The sequence below is a fragment of the Anomaloglossus baeobatrachus genome, chromosome 2, assembly GCF_048569485.1.
Source record: "Anomaloglossus baeobatrachus isolate aAnoBae1 chromosome 2, aAnoBae1.hap1, whole genome shotgun sequence".
Classification (NCBI taxonomy): Eukaryota; Metazoa; Chordata; class Amphibia; order Anura; family Aromobatidae; genus Anomaloglossus; species Anomaloglossus baeobatrachus.
In genome coordinates, this window is record NC_134354.1 from 536,350,615 (window position 1) to 536,369,858 (window position 19,244).

Sequence of the window (19,244 nt, forward strand, 5' to 3'; positions counted from 1 at the left end):
CACCGATCATCTTCCTCCACTGATCTGTGTGTGTGGAGTCGTTCCCCTGCAGCATCGCGATGTCTTCCTGTCTGTGCCGATCAGCTGATCAGCAAAAATCAGCTGACCGGCACAGACAGGAAGACATCGCATGCTGCAGGGGGACGGCTCCACACACGGGGACGGGTGAGTACACTGATTCACTGCACCCCGTGCTGATGATGACGCGCGGGGGGCAGTAAATACAGCCGCACATGATCACTCCAGGCTGTAATTGCCAGGGGTGATCATGCGGACCGGCTCTTTACTATGCGCGCGTTCCCGCTCGTCCTCCCGCCCACCTGTCGGCGCCGGCTTCTGGGCTGAGAAATGGGCGGGAGGATGGGCGTGCATATGTAATTAGCGGGCCCACGTGGTCACAGCAGGCTGCTACAGCCTGCTCGTGCCCCCGATTACCCGCTCCACCGCAGCAGCCTCATTCCCGGCCGCAGCCCTATAGTCAGACCATAAGACGCACACCCAACTTTCCCCCAACATTTGGGGGAAAAAAAGTGTGTCTTATGGTCCGAAAAATACGGTAATTATTTTTCCAATATGGAAAGTAAATATCAACACATATGTTTTTCCAACAAAAGCAATAAAATAATAGTCATACACAGTATCTCGCCAGTCATTGGATGACACAAATATTTGTTTTGAAAAACAACTTTCATGAATAGTCAAAGTAATGTCATGTCTTTTTCTATTTCAGTTACCTTGCAACTGGGCAATCCATCAGCAGTCTACATTTCGAATTCTTATTGGGAAGGTCTACAATTGGCAAGATTATCCTGCATACCTGCACTGTGCTATGGGAGACCCTTAGGCATCATGTCATGCAGCTGCCTTCAACACAGGAATGGATGCACATTACAGAAGAATTTTTGGAGAAAACAGCTTTCCCTAATTGTATTGGCGCCATTGACGGAAAGCACATTAGAGTGAAGAAACCACCTAACTCTGCATCAAGATATTTTAATTATCATAAGTTTTTTTCTGTAGTTATTTTGGCCATGGTAGATACAAACTACTGCTTCTTATTTGCTGATATTGGGGCCTATGGCAGTGCCTCAGATGCACACATTTTCAGAAGCTCACGTTTAGCAAGGCGATTAATGTCTGATAGTTGCCTGGTAATAATGGCCCTATTGTTCCTTTTGTCATGGTTGCAGATCAGGGGTTGGCATTGTCTAGGCATTTGATGCGTCCATATCCCAGAAGGGGGATGGACAGATCAAAAGCCCTATTTAATAGCAAATTGGCCAGAGCACGTTGCTATGTTGAATGTGCCTTTGGCATTTTGGCCTCAAGATGGCGCATTTATCAAACCACCATCCAACTCCAACCAACCACCGTCAAGGCTGTCATTAAAGCTACAGTAGTGTTACATAATTACTGTAGAGTACATGAAAGCAATGACGAAGACATTGAGGAGTTGCCAGCTTTAAATGCACCATTTGTAGAGAATGGTAGTGTTAGAACCAATGTGTTCTAGTGGAACTGGTCTGGTCTACAAGTGAGGAATCAGTTTAAAGATTATTTTAGTTTAAATCGCCATAGTCATGTATAAATTTGACATTGTTATAGTTTTTTATCACTTGGTTACATAATCACAAACACATATGTAATACAAAAGAGAAAATGACCATACATAGGTATAATTTGTGGGTTTTTTTGTTGGTTGGTTGTGTTTGTGGTCCCAATCAGCTATAGTGATTTAACTTTATTGCTTTAAAATCAGGAATTTTGTTTTGCAAGTAACAGTACTACTGAATGTCCATGACTAATAAAAATATGGCAAATTGGATTTGAAAAAATTAGTCCAGATTTTTTATTGAACCTATGGATGTCTGTTATCTTTTGCAAAACACCCTGTATTCTATTATTTTTTTTTACAGAATTTTGTCAGGGACATTAGCCTATACAAAACACCATACTTTATTATGCAATAATGTCACGCAAACATAATTTGTTTGACACTATTCGAATACAAGTATGGGACCAGACCATATGCAGATACTGCATAGTGGCTGGATTTTAAATAATAAAGGTGTCTGAATGTTAGTGTAGTAGTTTATGTGCATGCATTTTTTTCCCTAAACCCAGTTTTTTCTAATGGATGGTCCAAACAACATGTCCAGAGCAAGGCAACATTCTAACAGGCAGGTAATGTTTTTTAAGTTATAGAGTAATTTCTATTGAATCTTTGGAAAGGAAAACACAAATATGACCCCATGCATATAGAGTAAGTAATGTGTTACATTTTGAAATGTTTTCCGACCAGCAATACCCTAGAAAACATACCAAAATGTAAAATAATACATACAATATCACATTATGATTCAACTAAATCCTCTAGGCTACTGATGCTTTCCTGTGTAGTCTACATTGCATTGACACCTACAGAATATGTTTGCTGCACAACACTAGATGTTGTAGTGAGTGACTGATCAGTGTTTCCACTAGTAACAGTTGTTGTACTTGGAACAAATAATGATGCAGTTGTTTGAGCAGATGGAAGACCAAGTGTAGGTGGTACATATTGATGTGTTGGAAGAGGCTGAGTATGTGTGTATGTGAAGTTAGTTGGGTAAGTCTGATGTTGAAAGTACTGTTGTTGTGGATTATTAGGAACCTGGTAGGATGTTGGTTGTTGAAACATTTGAGGTAGTCTATGAACATTACTAGGATAGTTAAAAGAGGTTTGCATTGGTGTCTGTTGCGGTACTTGTGGGACAAATGATGGCTGTTGAGATGGCCTTTATGTCATTAATGTACCTGTTTGGTGTGGGACAATTGTTGGCCTAATTTGTACATCACTTCCCATAGAAGAAGATGGACACTGTATATGTGTTTGTTGCACTACAGGATTTAGTTGAAAATTAGAGTAATGTTCATCAGTTTGGGTTTCCACAGTTTGTTGGGTTGTGTTTGTGTGTGGACCACGTGGATTAGCTCTCCATTGCTCTATCACTTCAAAACAATATATGGGTTCTGGCTCACGTTGGGTAGCAGATATTAGTGTTATTAAGGATGCCCTCAATCTGTCCTGCCTATCAGGTGCAACCAATGCAAGAGAGGGAGAAAGGGAGCTGCAAAATCTCTCTCCATCACTCTCTGGTATCAGTGAATTCATCATGTGTATTATTCTGGTATCAATGATATCTGGCAGGGAACGTAAATCTTCATAACGCCTATGTCTGCGACCACGGATAGATTGGGCTACTGTGCGCATGGTATTAGTTGTTATTCTTGGCTGTGTGCCTGCATGTTGCTGTGGACTACTCTCTGCAAGAACTGGTGAAGGGCCACTTTGTTGCCCTGTAGACTGGCCTGGAATTACATTAGTGGATTGACTTGTTCCCAAACCCAAATCAGAAGACATTTCTTCTGCGTCTGGCTGGCTGGTGTTGGGGATTGTTGGTGGTTGATATGAGGTAGGCTCCATCTCGGAAGCAGAGGTCGCTGTTAATACTGCTGACTGGGCTTCCTCACTATCATCTAGATTATCCTCTGTACTTTGAAGAAAGAAAAAAAACCAAACAATTAATGTGTGCATTTAAAAAAAAAACGCCATGTGATGTAATGGTTTAAACTTACTTTGGTACTTCCATAATGGGCATGAGGAAGCTGAGTCTTTCATAATGGACATATTTTTTCTTTTTGGCTGTGGCAGCTGTGGTTGCCACTGGGTTATATTCTCTTCTGAACTGGTCACGTGCTGAGCGCCATCGCCGTTTAACAAGATCCACTGTTTAAAAACAAAAAATTGTAAAATAAGGTCACAAATTGAATTAAACAATAAAAAAATAAAACATTATTCTTGTATTGCAGCAATTTAAATAAATTGGAACACACATCCATGTGTATGAAAACAACAACCCATGACACTCATATAGTGACATAATAACACAATAAGCATGACAAAGTAAACAAGATCTCCAGTAAAAAGATTAAACCACTGTATAATCATTTATCTCCTTTTTTACTTACAAAAATAAAAAAAAACAAAAACCCTTCAGTAAGCCATGAGAAACAAAATGTCTATAAACCCATGAAGTGCCATATGTTCCTCAAAGATTTTCCATTATACACTACACATTACTGTTACCATTCCAGACATGGTGACACCAAGGGACATGCATAATAAACCAAACATGAAAATACAACTCAAAATGTATAGACATTTCACAGCACATTTACAATAGAAAAAGCACAAAATTGAAAACAAAAATATATTTCAAACATGTTTAATTGTTGCTTGACCACCCTAAAATGCCTTTTGTACATGCATAAAATGCTTTGCAGGCCACATATACACATGCTGACATTACTAGAAAACTGCAATGAATAGTCCAAAAGGGCAAAAAACTACACTCTCCTGTTTGTGAGTCTCCAGTGTAGCTCAAAATGAGTCAGGCCCATTAATACATGCCAAACAAACTACATAAATATAGATATAATCTGCCTACAGAATGAGCACATGTAGGTAAAGACAGAAGCAATGCAAATATCTGTACTCACCATATCTATTTTTCTTTCCAGGGGTACATTGAGACCATCCATTCCTAGGGTAGACTACCTCTGCCGCAGACATCCATGCTCGTTCCACCATTAACCTGTCATGGTAGCCATCAACACGTGTGTCCCACAGCTCTGGATGCCTCTCTACTTCTCCAATCAGCCTCTATGTATCGATTCTGGGCGCCATGCTCAGTACCTGTGGTGTTCTCTGTGCTCAAAGTTCCCCTGCAGTGAGAGGACAGGTGCCCAGCTGCTGTCTGGCGTGCAAATGAGACAGGAAATGTATGTTTGGCGCCAGAATTAATGGCCATCAATTGACCTGATAGATTGGTAACAAGTGTTTCAGATTTTGTGATGAAAAACGGACACGGACGATACGTGCTGAACACGGACATACTCCGTGTGCGGTCCGTGCAGGCACGGAACCATAGACTAAAGTGGGTCCGTGCCTGCGTGCTGCCAGCCAAAAACGGACATGTCGTCTGTGTAGAAAAGCGCTCACACGTACTTACGACATGGACACACGTTCCGTGTGATTTTACGTGTGTGTGCCATCAACCATTGAATAACATGGGTCTCCGTGTCTCCGGTACGTGCAAATACGTACCACACACGTACAAAAAAAACGGATGTGTGTTGCGGGTCTTAGAAAATGTCTTTGCAAAATGGACCTCTAAGTTAGTTGAGGATGTGATGTAATCGGGGAAACCCTTGAGCTCACTACCAGCCAAAAACGGATGCATTTTTGTTGACAAATATACATGCAGATCGCATTAAAAATGCAAGTAATGCAATGATTTGAATTTAGGATGCATTTTGAAAATTCTCATAGACTTCAATGTTAGCAAAACGCTGTCAAAACGCTTAAAACAATTGACATGTTGCTTTTTCAAATGGAGAGATTTTGACAAAATTTGGTCACAAAAAACGCAGCGAATTTTGGACGCATAGTGCACACAAAATATGCCTATTTCCCACAGACTTTGTTTGGAAAACAAAACGCATGCATTTTGGCATTAAAACGCTGCAGTTCAAAACGCAGCGGAAACGCATGAAAAAACGCAACGTGCGCACACAGCCTAAGCCGTACCCAGGTTTGAACAACAGAAAATAGGTAAAAAATGTTAAAATTGCCCTAATGATGTAAAGATGTGGAGGGAGTAATGCCACTAATGTTTGTGCTCATTTCTTGGCCCTCTAGGGTAGAAGAGGGGGGCAATGATTTATTCTAGAGTAGTAAAATATATTAGGAGGATTGTACCCTCCAAAATAAAGGGTGTTATTCACTGACCCTGACATAAGTTCCCAATACAGTTTACTTTGGTTGTCTTGTACCAAAGTTTATAAAGAGCTCCATTCATTGTGAAATCACCTTCATCCCTTTTGGCTTTCACGTGTAATGTCTTCATTTATGCCACTTAAACTCCTTATACACAATTTAGCCGGCTTTACACCTTAGTAAAATTATTGTAATTGCCACATTACTTATAAGGATGCCTATTGCTGATATTATATCAAGCCGTCCTGTGCTACATTGCTTTTCTGCCCTTCATGATCACAAATAGATGTGGTCAAACAAGGACGGCATCACATATGTATCCTATATGGAGCAGACAGAGAATGGACAGATCGGCTTTTGTCTGGGAGACTGAGACTCTTCTGCTAAGTGTAAATCAGCTTATCATCTACATTATTTTTCTACAGCCTGTGCAACAAAGATCCATTTTATGAACCCTCATGTGGACACAAGCTTACCTTACCGGCCAGCAACATCAGCTCAGTCTCTCCTGCTCAGCATTAATTAGAGAGAGAGAACTGTGCAGTCGCTTTGTTATCTCAGCGATAGGAGCACAGCTGATTTTAGGAAGTGGTCATGGAGGTCTGGCACTGCTGACCTTACTAACTGCGGACTATAAGGCACACATAAATTTTAGCAAGATGTTACCTTATTAAAAATGCATCTTATAGTCAGAAAAATATGGTAATGATGAATCAGGGCTTTCAAGTTGTAAAATGATAGATGGCCCAGGCATGAGAGGGGATCTGGAACATACAGAATCATCACTTTATTTTTATTTTATGTATTGATATATTCAAATATGTTTAATTACTGATGGAATTTTACTTTGAATTAAGCTATCTTTTTCAATAGTTACAGGAACAAGCTGCGGACAGTATGATCCTTGGGGAATCTGACATATTTCACATTTTAGGTAAGTATAATAATGTGTAATCAAATATAGTATTTCGTTTGGTAAATTTCTTTCAGTGCTGATGACATTTGGTGAAAATGTTATATTTCCTGTTGATATTTTTGTGATTCATATAATTGATATAAAAACATAACTAGAGAAAATGAATGTTAAAATGACACTAAATCGCTTTTCCTTAAATCTAGGTTCGGACCTTGTTGATAGAATGAAGGAGTGTTTAAGCCTCTTACCCGAGCCAGCACCAGGCCTAGAGGTGGGTATCACAACAATATCATCTACCGTGGTCCTCAAAATAAAATGCACAATCAACTTACAGTGCCACAAATAGTTCCGGTAGGGGGCACATGCAATTTAGAGGAGGATCCAGTGTGCACTGCTAACATTGAATGTGATACATCGAATTGGAGAAATCTCGTTAAGATGGAAGTGCTTTAGTTATTTCAATATTTAACTCTACAAATATATAGTCAATATACACATCAATGATTTTATATATTGAATATAATTTCATTTTCCTCCAGGACTATCTTGACACTTCAGGGTTATCTGTACTGTTCCCAAGGGTTGAGATATACATTATACACGAGAGACCCGTTGATATTTTAGAGAGACCTCCAATGGATGGTAAGTGTATAGGAAACACAATTTCTGAATAATCCCTATCTACTATGTGCCACTTAATATACTGTTATCTTTCTTTTCTGTCAGAGCAGTTTATCTTATGCACCAGAACCCAAATGCTACTTTTGAGCCAACTTATAGCTACAATTTTACTTTTTTTTTGATGATTCACAGGACACTAGTCCAGTAGCCCCGTCAGTAGCCTAGAGAAGCCAGACGAGAGCTCTGCGCACTACCTTTTAGGCCTAAAACACACTTCCGCAAAAAAAAACGTACATGTCTCACGGTCCGTTTTTCGGGTCCGTGTTCCGTTTTTTAGGGGCGTTTCTCCGTTACGTATGGCATCCGTGTGATGGTGTATGCGAGCCGTGTGTGCGTGTGGAATGTCCATATTGACATAAAATACGTACGTGTGCTGTCCGTTTTTAAAGGCCCGCATTCTTACCCAATTAACGATTTTAATCATTAATCATGAGATCCTGGTGTTGTTGTTTGCTTTCAATTGACCTGATGGATTGGAAACAAGTGTTGCAGATTTTGTGATGAAAAACAGACACGGACGATACGTGCTGAACACGGACATACTACGTGTGCGGTCCGTGCAGGCACGGACCTATAGACTAAAGCGGGTCCGTGCCTGCGTGCTGACGGACAAAAATGGACATGTCGTCCGTGTAGAAAAGCGCACACACGTACTTACCACACGGACACACGTTCCGTGTGATTTTATGTGTGTGTGCCATCTACCATTGAATAACATGGGTCTCCGTGTCTCCGGTACGTGCAAATACGTACCGCACACGTACGGAAAAAACGGATGTGTGTTGCGGGTCTTAACTGCATTCCCAGTGCCTTGCCTGATTAGTAGTACTCGTGCAACATCATACATCATTATCATCCCTGGCCTACAAATCAGAAGAGGCTTCAGCGATTCTGGTAGGAAGGTGGCCTTCGCAGAGCTCCCATCTGGTGGCCACAAACTACTGACATAGCTGTTGGAGCAAGATCCTGTGAATTCATTTGCTAATCTCTACTTGCTAGCTTTTCAAAAGCTTTTTTTAGTTTCTTTGTTTTTATCATTGATTTGGATATTTTGCTAAGCTATTTATTGTATTTTTAATCAGTTTATACCAATGAGATATGTAATAAGCCTTCAGATAAAGGAATGATACAATATCAGAAGCATTGGTTTAAGAAGTTAGCAAACAAGGTCATTTTCTCTGCTGATTATTGTTTTGTACCAATTTAACAATGGACACTTTTGTTATGCATTACATTTTTTTTAATTTGAGGGTAGAAAAATGGCAACTACCTTGTATCTAGTGGTTTACAAACCTCCTGACATTACAGGGCTGTCTGGTGTCTGCCCCCATCACTGGTCAAGCAGGCTGGTATGAGCTGAGCGTGCAGGGACCTAATATACAGGCATCCAAAGACACACATGCAATTCTCTAACAGTCAGGGACATGTATACTTTTGCAACAAGCATACATATGTAAGGGGGTGTAGGGCTCTGCCCACCCCTGACCTGCAAACCTTTCATGCATATGGTTTACTGTGATGTTATTTATTGGTGAAATGTGTGTGCGGCCACTAGGTGGCCACGTTAGGCTGGCAGCTCCTTCTGGTACTCTGGGCTAGAAAGGGTTAATGACAGGGAGGAGTCCAGCTAACAAAAGGGAGAGAGACACAGGAAGAGGCAGGAGAGTCCCAGAGGAGAGTGAGATGTGTAGACCCCCCAAGAGAAGTTAATTAGTCTGACCCCCTGGGTTGAATACTGGTGTCAGACCTGTGGAGCCCTAGTGAGAGTGGGCTGTTGTAACCACATCCCAAGTGGGTGAAATCCGGAACACCGGAATGGTTGTCACTTCCCTGGCTCCCACTGCGGGAGTAAGTCCTCACAAACCGGATACAAAGGAGTGTTGTCCCTGAAGAGTTTCATCCTAGCTGATAGCTGGAAATCCCACCCTATGGGTGGGACGATGGGATATTCAAAGGACTATTTGAGTCTGTTTGACAAAATGAAGCTGAGAGAGAGGATGAGGGGCTTGGAAGCCTGAGTACCAGGGGAGTGGCTGGCTAGTAAACTAAGTGTTATTCCTTTTGCTAATGGCGACCACAGTCGAGAACCAGATTGGATGTCCAAAGGACTGTGTAAAGTGATGCTTATACCCCTTGAAATGGAAAAGAGATGTACCCGCCACTGGCGAGATGTAAAAGTGTTTGAAACTGTACCAAGTAAACTGAAGTTCATAGTTAAGAAGAATTGTGTCCTTGTGTGGTGTCTGGGGGTACCGGGACCTGCTGCAGTCAGCAGCTGGGAAGAGGTCCTGAAGATACAACCAGTCCTGGCCCCAGCCTGAAAATAAGTGCCCCGCACCACCAGCCCCAGCAACCCTTCCTCTGCACTAGAGAGGCGGATGCGGTGCAGAGAACTTAGCAGTGATTTCCTAGCAGCTATTTTACCATGAAGGCCTGCTACACAAAGTCTCCTCTTAACAGTTGTTCTAGAGATGAGGTGTGTCCAAACTTTTGGTCGGTACTGTATACAGCACATACAAATATACCTTACTACTTTTCCATGTTTCCGAGAAAAGCTGTAATAAGCATTGCCCAAAAGTGTTTCAACATACAGTATGCCTGCCATTTATGAAGGTCATGCTCCCAAACACATAGCTATATGGTTTACATAGATTACTAGATTGTGAAATAAATATAGGCTCAAAATAAACTTTTTAATAAGTACAGACACCAATCTTAAAATAATACAAATTCCAGAAAAAAAACATGCTCCCTAAATAAATACAGACTGAGACCAGTGGCCAAAGTAAATGTAGGCACCAGAGCATGATCCTTGAATATATACAGACCCACAAATAAATACAGACCGGAGACATCTCTTCCGTGGAATCCTTCTACTTGGCTATGGCTTCAGAATCTCCTGCATACATTGGGCTATAGTTTCATTACACATTACAATTGTTTATTTCAATTTGTATACAAAACAAGACAAAAATTTAATGACCATCAAAGCCATATAATTTTTTTTTTTGTTTTTAATTACGCCTTCCAATTCTTGTTGCGAGGAGGCAGCTTAGTTGGTTGCTTACCATAGCAAATGCATGGCTGCTTTGGGTTGCTATATACAAACTAACATTGATATCTGCTGGATTTTAGCAACAAATCTGCTCCTTGTGAGTTCTCCTTTATAAATCCATTACTGTATGAATATCATTGGGTGTGTTGTAATCTAGAAATCATCCAGCAGTCTCTGTTTTTATGGCTTACTTATGCTATTATTATGCTTGTTTTTTTTCAGACTACTATGCTCATATAGGCAAACTTAATCAGCTATTGGTTTTGAGCCAACAACTTGAAGACGATGTCAAGCACTTAGGGAGCCATAAATATGTAGCTCATCAACTGTCGGTCCTCTATGTGAGTTATTTTCTGTCTTCTTTAGTACATACTTCATATTTGTCAGAGGGTATGCTATGGTCCTGGATTTGCTTTATATATCGGATGCTATGTGCAAAGTGTATTATTGTCTTTGCTGTGGCACCCAAGGGAATCAGTAGACCAAGATTGACTATAATAGTCTATTGGACAACAAAAAAGGAAATAGAAAGGTTGGCTCTATGACAAGTGCTCTTTAAAAATAGAATTCCAATAAACTACTGTATAGCTATCCTATCACTTTGGAAAAATTTAATTAGTGACATGTGCCATTGTGTTTTAGACATTTTTACACCTTCCTCAACAGTTTTGAAAAGTGTATAGAAAAATTATTTGTGTAAATCTACATGAGCCATGAGAAGTTGTAAGGAGGAGATAACTGTCTATCATGCCCACATAACATATGGATGGTTAGGAATAAATGCTTAAAGAGAAGCGTTCTGACTCACCCTTCCCGTGATTAGTTACGAGCGTCAAACAGGTTTAGCGACGTTGTGCAAAAAGTTATCATGAGGCATATTCCATCTTGATAAATTTATCACAATTTTGCCATTTCATTAATTTATACCATCTCTTCTGACAGTATTGATAATTCCCCCTCAATATTTCCTATTTTGCCTCCTTCACCAAAATATAATACAATAGGGAAAGTATTTCATTCATTGCCAATTTTGCAGATTTTCTCACCTACAAAGAATGGAGAGGTAATAATAATATATAATATTATTATAATATTATAATAATAATATATAATAATATAATTTTTATCGTAGGTACCCTTCAACTGTGACGGACAGAATAAACAAAGTAAAAGCCAGAAAATCACATTGTATGATTTTTAAATAATTAATCTGCTTTTTATCGCATGAAATAAGTATTTGAAAAATTCTTGCTCTCATAGACGTGTTATTTTTTTCTTTAAGAAGACCTACTACTCTGCACTCATTACTTGTATTAACTGCACTTGTTTGAAATCGTTACCTGTATAAAAGACATCTGTCCACATACTCAAACAATCACACTCCAACCTCTCCACCATGGCCAAAACCAAAGAGTTGTCTAAAGGCCCACTCACACTAAACAACTTACCAGCGATCCCAACAACGATACAACCTGATAGGGATTGCTGGTAAGTTGCTAGGAGGTCGCTGGTGAGATGTCACACTTGGCGACACTCCAGCGATCCCACCAGCAACCTGACCTGGCAGGGATCGCTGGAGCGTCGCTACACGTGGAAGTATGCTGTGCTTGGTAACTAAGGTAAATATCGGGTAACCAACCCGATATTTACCTTGGTTACCAGCGCACACCGCTTAGCGCTGGCTCCCTGCACACCTAGCAACAGTACACATCGGGCTAATTACCCGATGTGTACTCTGCTACGTGTGCAGGCAGCAGGGAGCCGGCTTCTGCGGACGCTGGTAACCATGGTAAACATCGGGTAACCAAGAAGCCCTTCCCTTGGTTACGCGATATTTACCTTCATTACCAGCGTCCGCCGCTCTCACACTGCCAGTGTCGGCTCCCTGTTCCCTGAACTCCTAGCCACAGTACACATCGGGTTAATTACCCGATGTGTACTCCAGCTACATGTGCAGGGAGCCGGCACTGGCAGCGTGAGAGCGGCGGACACTGGTAACGAAGGTAAATATCGGGTAACCAAGGGAAGAGCTTCTTGGTTACCCGATGTTTACGTTGGTTACCAGCGTCCACAGAAGCCGGCTCCCTGCTCACTGCACATTTAGTTGTTGCTCTGTCGCTATCACACACAGCGATGTGTGCTTCACAGCGGGAGAGCAACAACTAAAAAATGGTCCAGGACATTCAGCAACAACCAATGACCTCACAGCAGGGGCCAGGTTGTTGCTGGATGGCACACACAGCAACATCGCTAGCAAGTTGTGCCTCAGGAGCGATGTTGCTAGCGATGTTGCTTAGTGTGACGGTACCTTTAGAACACCAGGGAAATAATTGTGAACCTGCACAAGGCTGGGATGAGATACAGGACAATAGGCAAGCAGCTTGGTGAGAAGGCAACTGTTGGTGCAATTATTAGAAAATGGAAGAAACACAAGATGACTGTGAATCTTACTCAGTCTGGTGCTCCATGCAAGATCTCACCTCATGGAGAAAGGATGATTCTGAGAAAGGTCAGGAATCAGCTCAGAACTACACTGTAGGACCTGGTCAATTACCTCAAGAGAACTGGGACCACAGTGTCAAAGATTACTGTTAGTAACATTCTATGCCGTCATGGATTAAGATCCTGCAGGGCATGCAAGGTCCCCCTGAAGTTCTCCAATGACCATCTGGATGATCCAGAGGAGGCTCGGGAGTGTGGTCAAGGGAGACCAAGATAGAACTTTCTGGTATCAACTCCACTTGTCATGTTTGGAGGAAGAAGGATGAGTGCAACCCCAAGAACACCATCCCAACAGTGAAGCATGGGGGTCAAAACATCCTACATTGGGGGTGCTTTTCTGCAAAGGAGACAGGACAACTGCACCGCATTGAAAGGAGGATGGATGGGGTCATGTATCACGAGATTTAGGCCAACAACCTCCTTCCCTCAGTAGAAGCATTGAAGATGGGTCGTGGATGGGTCTTCCAGTATAACCATGACCCTAAACACACAGCCGGGGCAACCAAGGTGTGACTCCATAAAAGCATTACAAGGTCCAAGAGTGGCCTAGCCAGTCTCCAGACCTGAACCGAATAGAAAATCTTTAGAGGGAGCTGAAACGCAATATTACCCAGCAGCACCCCCGAAACCTGAAAGATCTGGAGAAGATCTGTATGTAGGATTGAGCCAAAATCCCTGCTGTATTGTGCGCAACTTGGTCAATAACTACAGGAAACGTCTGACGTCTGTAATTACAAACAAAGATTTTTGTACCAAATATTACGTTTATTGTATCAAATACTTATTTCATTAAATAAAATGCAAATTAATTATTTAAAAATCATACAATGCGATTCTTTTTTTTTTTTTTTTCTTTTATTCTTAACAGTTGAAGTGTACCTATGATAAAAATTACAGACCTCTCCATTCCTTGAAGGTGGGAATACTTGAAAAAAAGGCAGTGAATCAAATACTTATTTTCCCCACTTTATATGTATTATTGCACTATACTATTGTACTCTGCATGCACAATAGAAAAAATGCCTATCATTCAATGAGAACGTGTGCATGTCCAGGGTTTAAGTATATGGAATTGACTGTAAACATTTTAAGTAGGTTTAGAATTTTTTTTATAAATTAAGAATGCTTTTAAAATTAAAACCATTAAAGGGAACCTATAATGGTAAAAAAAAATGCTATTAACCTACAGATATAGGGTTAATCTGCAGGTTCGTAGCGCTCTGAAGCTGCCCGGTGCCGGCACCAAGAGCCCTGCTGCTGGTAGGAGAATAACTTTATTACTCTCAGCAGCATCAGGCTTTTAGTTATCGGGGTGGTGCCGGCCCTACTTCAGTCACCACTCTGAGCATATTGAGCAGCAGATCTAACCACGCCCCCGGCAGTGACTAACAGCCAGCTCAGCATTAGAGCCGACTGTCAGTCGCTGCTGGAGCATGGTTACATGCGCCGCTCACTAGGCACTGATCAGTGACTGATGCTGTTCTAGCACCAACCCAATGACTGTAAGGCGGGCTTTGCACGTTGCGACATCGCAAGCCGATGCTGCGATGTCGCACGCGATAGTCCCCGCCACCGTCGCAGGTACGATATCGTGTGATAGCTGGCGTAGCGAAAATTATCGCTACGCCAGCTTCACACGCACTCACCCGCCCTGCGACCGTCGCTCTGGCCGTCACCCCGCCTCCTTCCTAATAGCGACGTCACACGGCAGGCGACCAATAGCGGCGGAGGGGCGGAGATGAGCAGGATGTAAACATCCTGCCCACCTCCTTCCTTCCGCATATCGTACGGAAGCCGCGGTGACGCCGGTAGGAGATGTTACTCGCTCCTGCGGCTTCACACACAGCGATGTGTGTTGCCGCAGGAACGAGGAACCACATCGGACCGTCGCGTCAGCGTAATTATGGATTATGCCGACGCTGCAGCGATGATACGATTACGACTATTTTGCGCTCGTAAATCGTATCATCTAGGCTTTACACACTACGATGTCGCATGCGATGCTGGATGTGCGTCACTTTCAATTTGACCCCACCGACATCGCACCGTAGTGTGCAAAGCTGCCCTAAGCCTGAGGCTGCTAGGAGAAATAAAGTTAATTCCCTCCCTGGCAATGGAACTCTTAGGGCGGCTTTGCACACTACGACATCGCAGGTGCGATGTCGGTGGGGTCAAATCGAAAGTGACGGACATCCGGTGTCACTTGTGATGTGGTAGTGTGTAAATCCTAGATGATACGATGAACGAGCACAAAAGCGTCGTTATCGTATCATAGGTGCAGGCTCTGACATTTCCATAATGCCGGTGCCGCGACAGGTACGATGTAGTTCCTCGTTCCTGCGGCAGCACACATCGCTGTGTGTGACGCCGCAGGAACGAGGAACATCTCCTTACCTGCCGCCAGAGGCTATACGGAAGGAAGTAGGTGGGTGGGATGTTTACATCCTGCTCATCTCCGCCCCTCCGCCGCCATTGGCCGCCTGCCGTGTGACGTAGCTGTGACGCCACACGACCCGCCCCCTTAGGAAGGAGGCAGGTCGCCGGCCAGAGCGACGGTCGCAGGGCAGGTGAGTGCATGTGAAGCTGGCGTAGCGATAATTATCGCTACGCCAGCTATCACAAGACATCGTACCTGCGACAGGGGCGGGGACTATCGCGTGTGACATCGCAGCATCGGCTTGTGATGTCGCAACGTGCAAAGCCCGCCTTAGTGCCAGAGCTGGGTAGCTTCATGATGCTATTAACCTGCAAATTAACCAAATATCTGCAGGTTAATAATGTTTTTTTACCTGATAAAAATAATCTGTTAAAGGGAACCTATCAATTAACAAAATGCAAAGTGAATGAACAAAAGAGAAATGTAAATGAAATCAGTATATGGTGTGACCATGCTCTGCTTTCAAAACAGAATCTAATCATCAATTCTTTTAATTACAAAGGTTGGCAAAACATTTTTTTTCGAGAGCTGTTTTGGTTATTCCATGTAGTTTTTATGTTTTTGAGTGCGCTGAATCTGAAAATGACCTCTGTTTTGTCATAGGACATCACGTTTTCTGACAATTTAAGTTACTATGTTAAATAAGACAATACCTCAAAATAAATGAAAATACTCATAAAATTAATTTTTTATTACAAATGTTTCATGAAAATCATTTTTTTAACTGCAATGAGCTCACTATCACACACTAAAATTGATTCTTCTTCCCTGTGAGGCTTCTCTTGGTACATTTACGCTTGTGAGTAGTATCTGTAATGTCTCTCGGAAGCGTCCAATAGTAGTCTGCCATCATTGTAATGCTCCATCTTCCCTGGTATCTTCTTTCCATCTCTTTAATGTCCTGGTGGAATCGTTCACCTTGCTCTTCACTCACAACTCCCAAATTTTCAGGAAAGTTGTCAAGGTGGGAATGGAGGAAATGCACTTTCAAACTCATCAGGCAACCTAAAGCTTGAAATGCTTTCAGCATTCGTCCGACGATTTGTTTGTAGTTAGAGTCTTTGTTATTGCCTAAAAATTTCTCTACTACCTCTTTAAATGCAATCCACCCTTCTTTTTGAGGATGCGTCATGGTATTGATAAACTCTTGATCAGCTATAAGCCTTCTAATGTCTGGTCCGACAAACACACCTTCCTTCAATTTTGCCTCCGAGAGGCCTGGAAACTTGGCGACCAAGTATTTGAAGCATTCTCCATCTTTTGGAAGTGATTTTACAAATTACTTCATCAATCCCAATTTGATGTGGAGAGGTGGTAGAAGAACTTTATGGGGAGGAACCAAAGTTTCTCGGAGGACATTTTTTTTCACCAACTGTGAGCACCCTCGGCTGCCAATTCTTCTTAGTCCAGTGAATTTGTCGGTCTCGACTGTCCCATAGACACAGAAAACAAGGGTATTTGCTATACCCAGCTTGTTGCCAGAGCAGCATGCACAAGACTTTCAAATCCCCGCACACTTGCCAACTGTGGTCTTCATATTTAAGTTTACGAAGAACCAATTCCAAGTTCTCATATGTTTCCTTGAAGTGTACGGAATGACCTACAGGGATGGAAGCATAAAAAACGCCGTTGTGCAGTAAAACTGCTTTGAGACTTCTTTTTAAAGAATCTATAAAAAGACGCCATTGCACTGAATCATATTGGATTTTGAATTGACCCATCAAACCTTCGACATCGATGCAATAAACCAACTTATCTTCCTGGGCAAAGTAAGGAACGAACTCGTCTTCACGATGTCTGGACCATGAAAAAGACACTCCTGGCAACAATAAATTCTTGCTTTTGAGCCTTGAGCCGAGTAACTCAGCGACATCTTTGGGTAGATTTAAGTCTCTTACCAAATCATTCATCTCCTCCTGGGAAAACAATGTTGGTCTTGTATCATCTTCAAAGTCAGAACTTGATTCATCTGGTTCAGGTATGACTCCACCTTCATCAGACATAGTTATCTCTTCCAAGGTAGCAGGGGCCTTGGGTACTGGTATATCTGTGCCATGGGGGATGGGACGAATTGCTGAGTAAATATTGGGGTATGAAATGGAATGCTTCCATTTTGAATTATACCCTTTCACATCGCATGAACAAAAGTAATACTCGTCACTATGGTTCTTTTGCTCTTGCCATACCATAGGAATCCCATAACGGAAAGCTTTTTTTCTTACACTTGAACCAATTTCGGAGGTCCTCAACACACCGTTTGCACACTTTATGAGGCGCCCAAGCTTTATCTTGATCTCCAAGCTTTAGTCTGAAATATGCGAAGTATACTTTTTTCAGAAAGTCTGTAATATTCAGCTGTTGCTTCAACACTGTATATTCACCACAAATGTAACAGAAACTGTCAGGCGAATTAATACACTTCCGCTGAGCCATAATGCCAATTTTGGGAAACACGGTTGAATATGAAGAGCTAACACGAACTGAGATTAAAAAGTGTGAACAGGCGAGAACAAAGATAAAACAATTGAAACAAGCCCGGGCATGTCAGAGCCCGCTCATTCAGCTTGCAAAATATTGATGCTGGTTTCATTAGCTCACTCTGAAAGTTCTTTTCTTTGAAAGTTATATTTTTGTGGCATTATATATCTTCAATGCATTGATGTGAATTAATTAATAGTAATTTTGACTTTCAAAACCCTAAAAAAAAAAAAAGAAAACAAATTATGAAAAATTTACTAAATTTGAAGAGAATTTTGCGGCAAATCCTGACGTCCAGGATTTTTTTCAATATTTTTTTTATTTTCAGCACACCAAAATACATGGAAATTTGATGAAAATAATCAAACAGCTTTTTAGTTGCAGAACTGTGTTATGAATGAAGGTGTCGGCCCCGGGCCGCAAGGGCACCGCACTCCTTCGTCAAGGAAACTCTGTGTGCGGTTGTGACTTCGGGTGGAGTGCATGACACTTACTAGTTTCTTCAGTCTGGTGTCCATCATGTGGACAGTCAATAACACACGCAACACCAGAGTTCGCTTAGCCAACCAGAATCATTCGCTTTTATTCTTCCCACTGTTATGACAAACATGGCTTTTCTTTCATTCCTTCCTCTCCATGTGGGGTACCGTTCCTCGACTTGTTCACCCCCACTATTTTGGATATCGTCCTCAAGCTCCTGGGTCTGTGTCTCCTTCCACCTAACTCCGTTCACCTTTGTCTGATTCTAAGCCCGTCAGGGTAACCCATAGTCTCTCACTGTGTATCTGTCTGATTTCCTGTAGTTAATATTGCAGTCTGACTGCACCCAATCATTGACACTGGCACAGAGGGGTTAATATTAATTTTGCATTAACATACATTTAACCACCCGGCGTGCCACTATAAAATTTCCGAGGCTTACAGCAACATAACGGGACAGCATACAGCAATAAAAGTTACATATCCTGAAAGGGCTGGTCAAGCTCTATTTCAGGATATTATTAATATTATGAACCGCAGTTAGGGCTTATTTTTGGAGTAGGGCTTATACTTTAAGTATACTCCAAAAAGGCTGAAAAATCCTGCTAGGGCTTATTTTCGGGGTAGGTCTTATTTTCTGGGAAACATGGTAGTCAGCTGCTTGTAATCTGAAGCCACTTTAAGAACTGTCAGATCACTTCCTTTATCTCTACTTTTGAAGCCTGAAGCAGTTAAAAAATGCTAAAAACAAAGACTCAAATGCGCAGCAAGTCGTTTTGTCATTGCAGTGCATATGTTAATTGTTTTTGGCATTCTTAAGCGCTTTTTCAAGAGGATTTTAGTTGGAATCCGCCTGAAAAAGACTTTGTGGGCA

General features: G+C 41.8%; 1 protein-coding gene across 2 annotated transcripts in view; it reads left to right on the forward strand.

Moving 5' to 3' along the window:
• LOC142290357 (uncharacterized) overlaps positions 1-19,244 on the forward strand; it is a 68,950-nt gene that overhangs the window by 38,549 nt on the left and 11,157 nt on the right. For both annotated transcript variants that reach the window (XM_075334323.1, XM_075334322.1), the window contains exons 3-6: positions 6,695-6,755; positions 6,941-7,008; positions 7,277-7,379; positions 10,696-10,814. In XM_075334323.1, the coding sequence (XP_075190438.1) occupies positions 6,695-6,755; positions 6,941-7,008; positions 7,277-7,379; positions 10,696-10,814 (351 nt within the window). The remainder of the gene's footprint in view (positions 1-6,694; positions 6,756-6,940; positions 7,009-7,276; positions 7,380-10,695; positions 10,815-19,244) is intronic.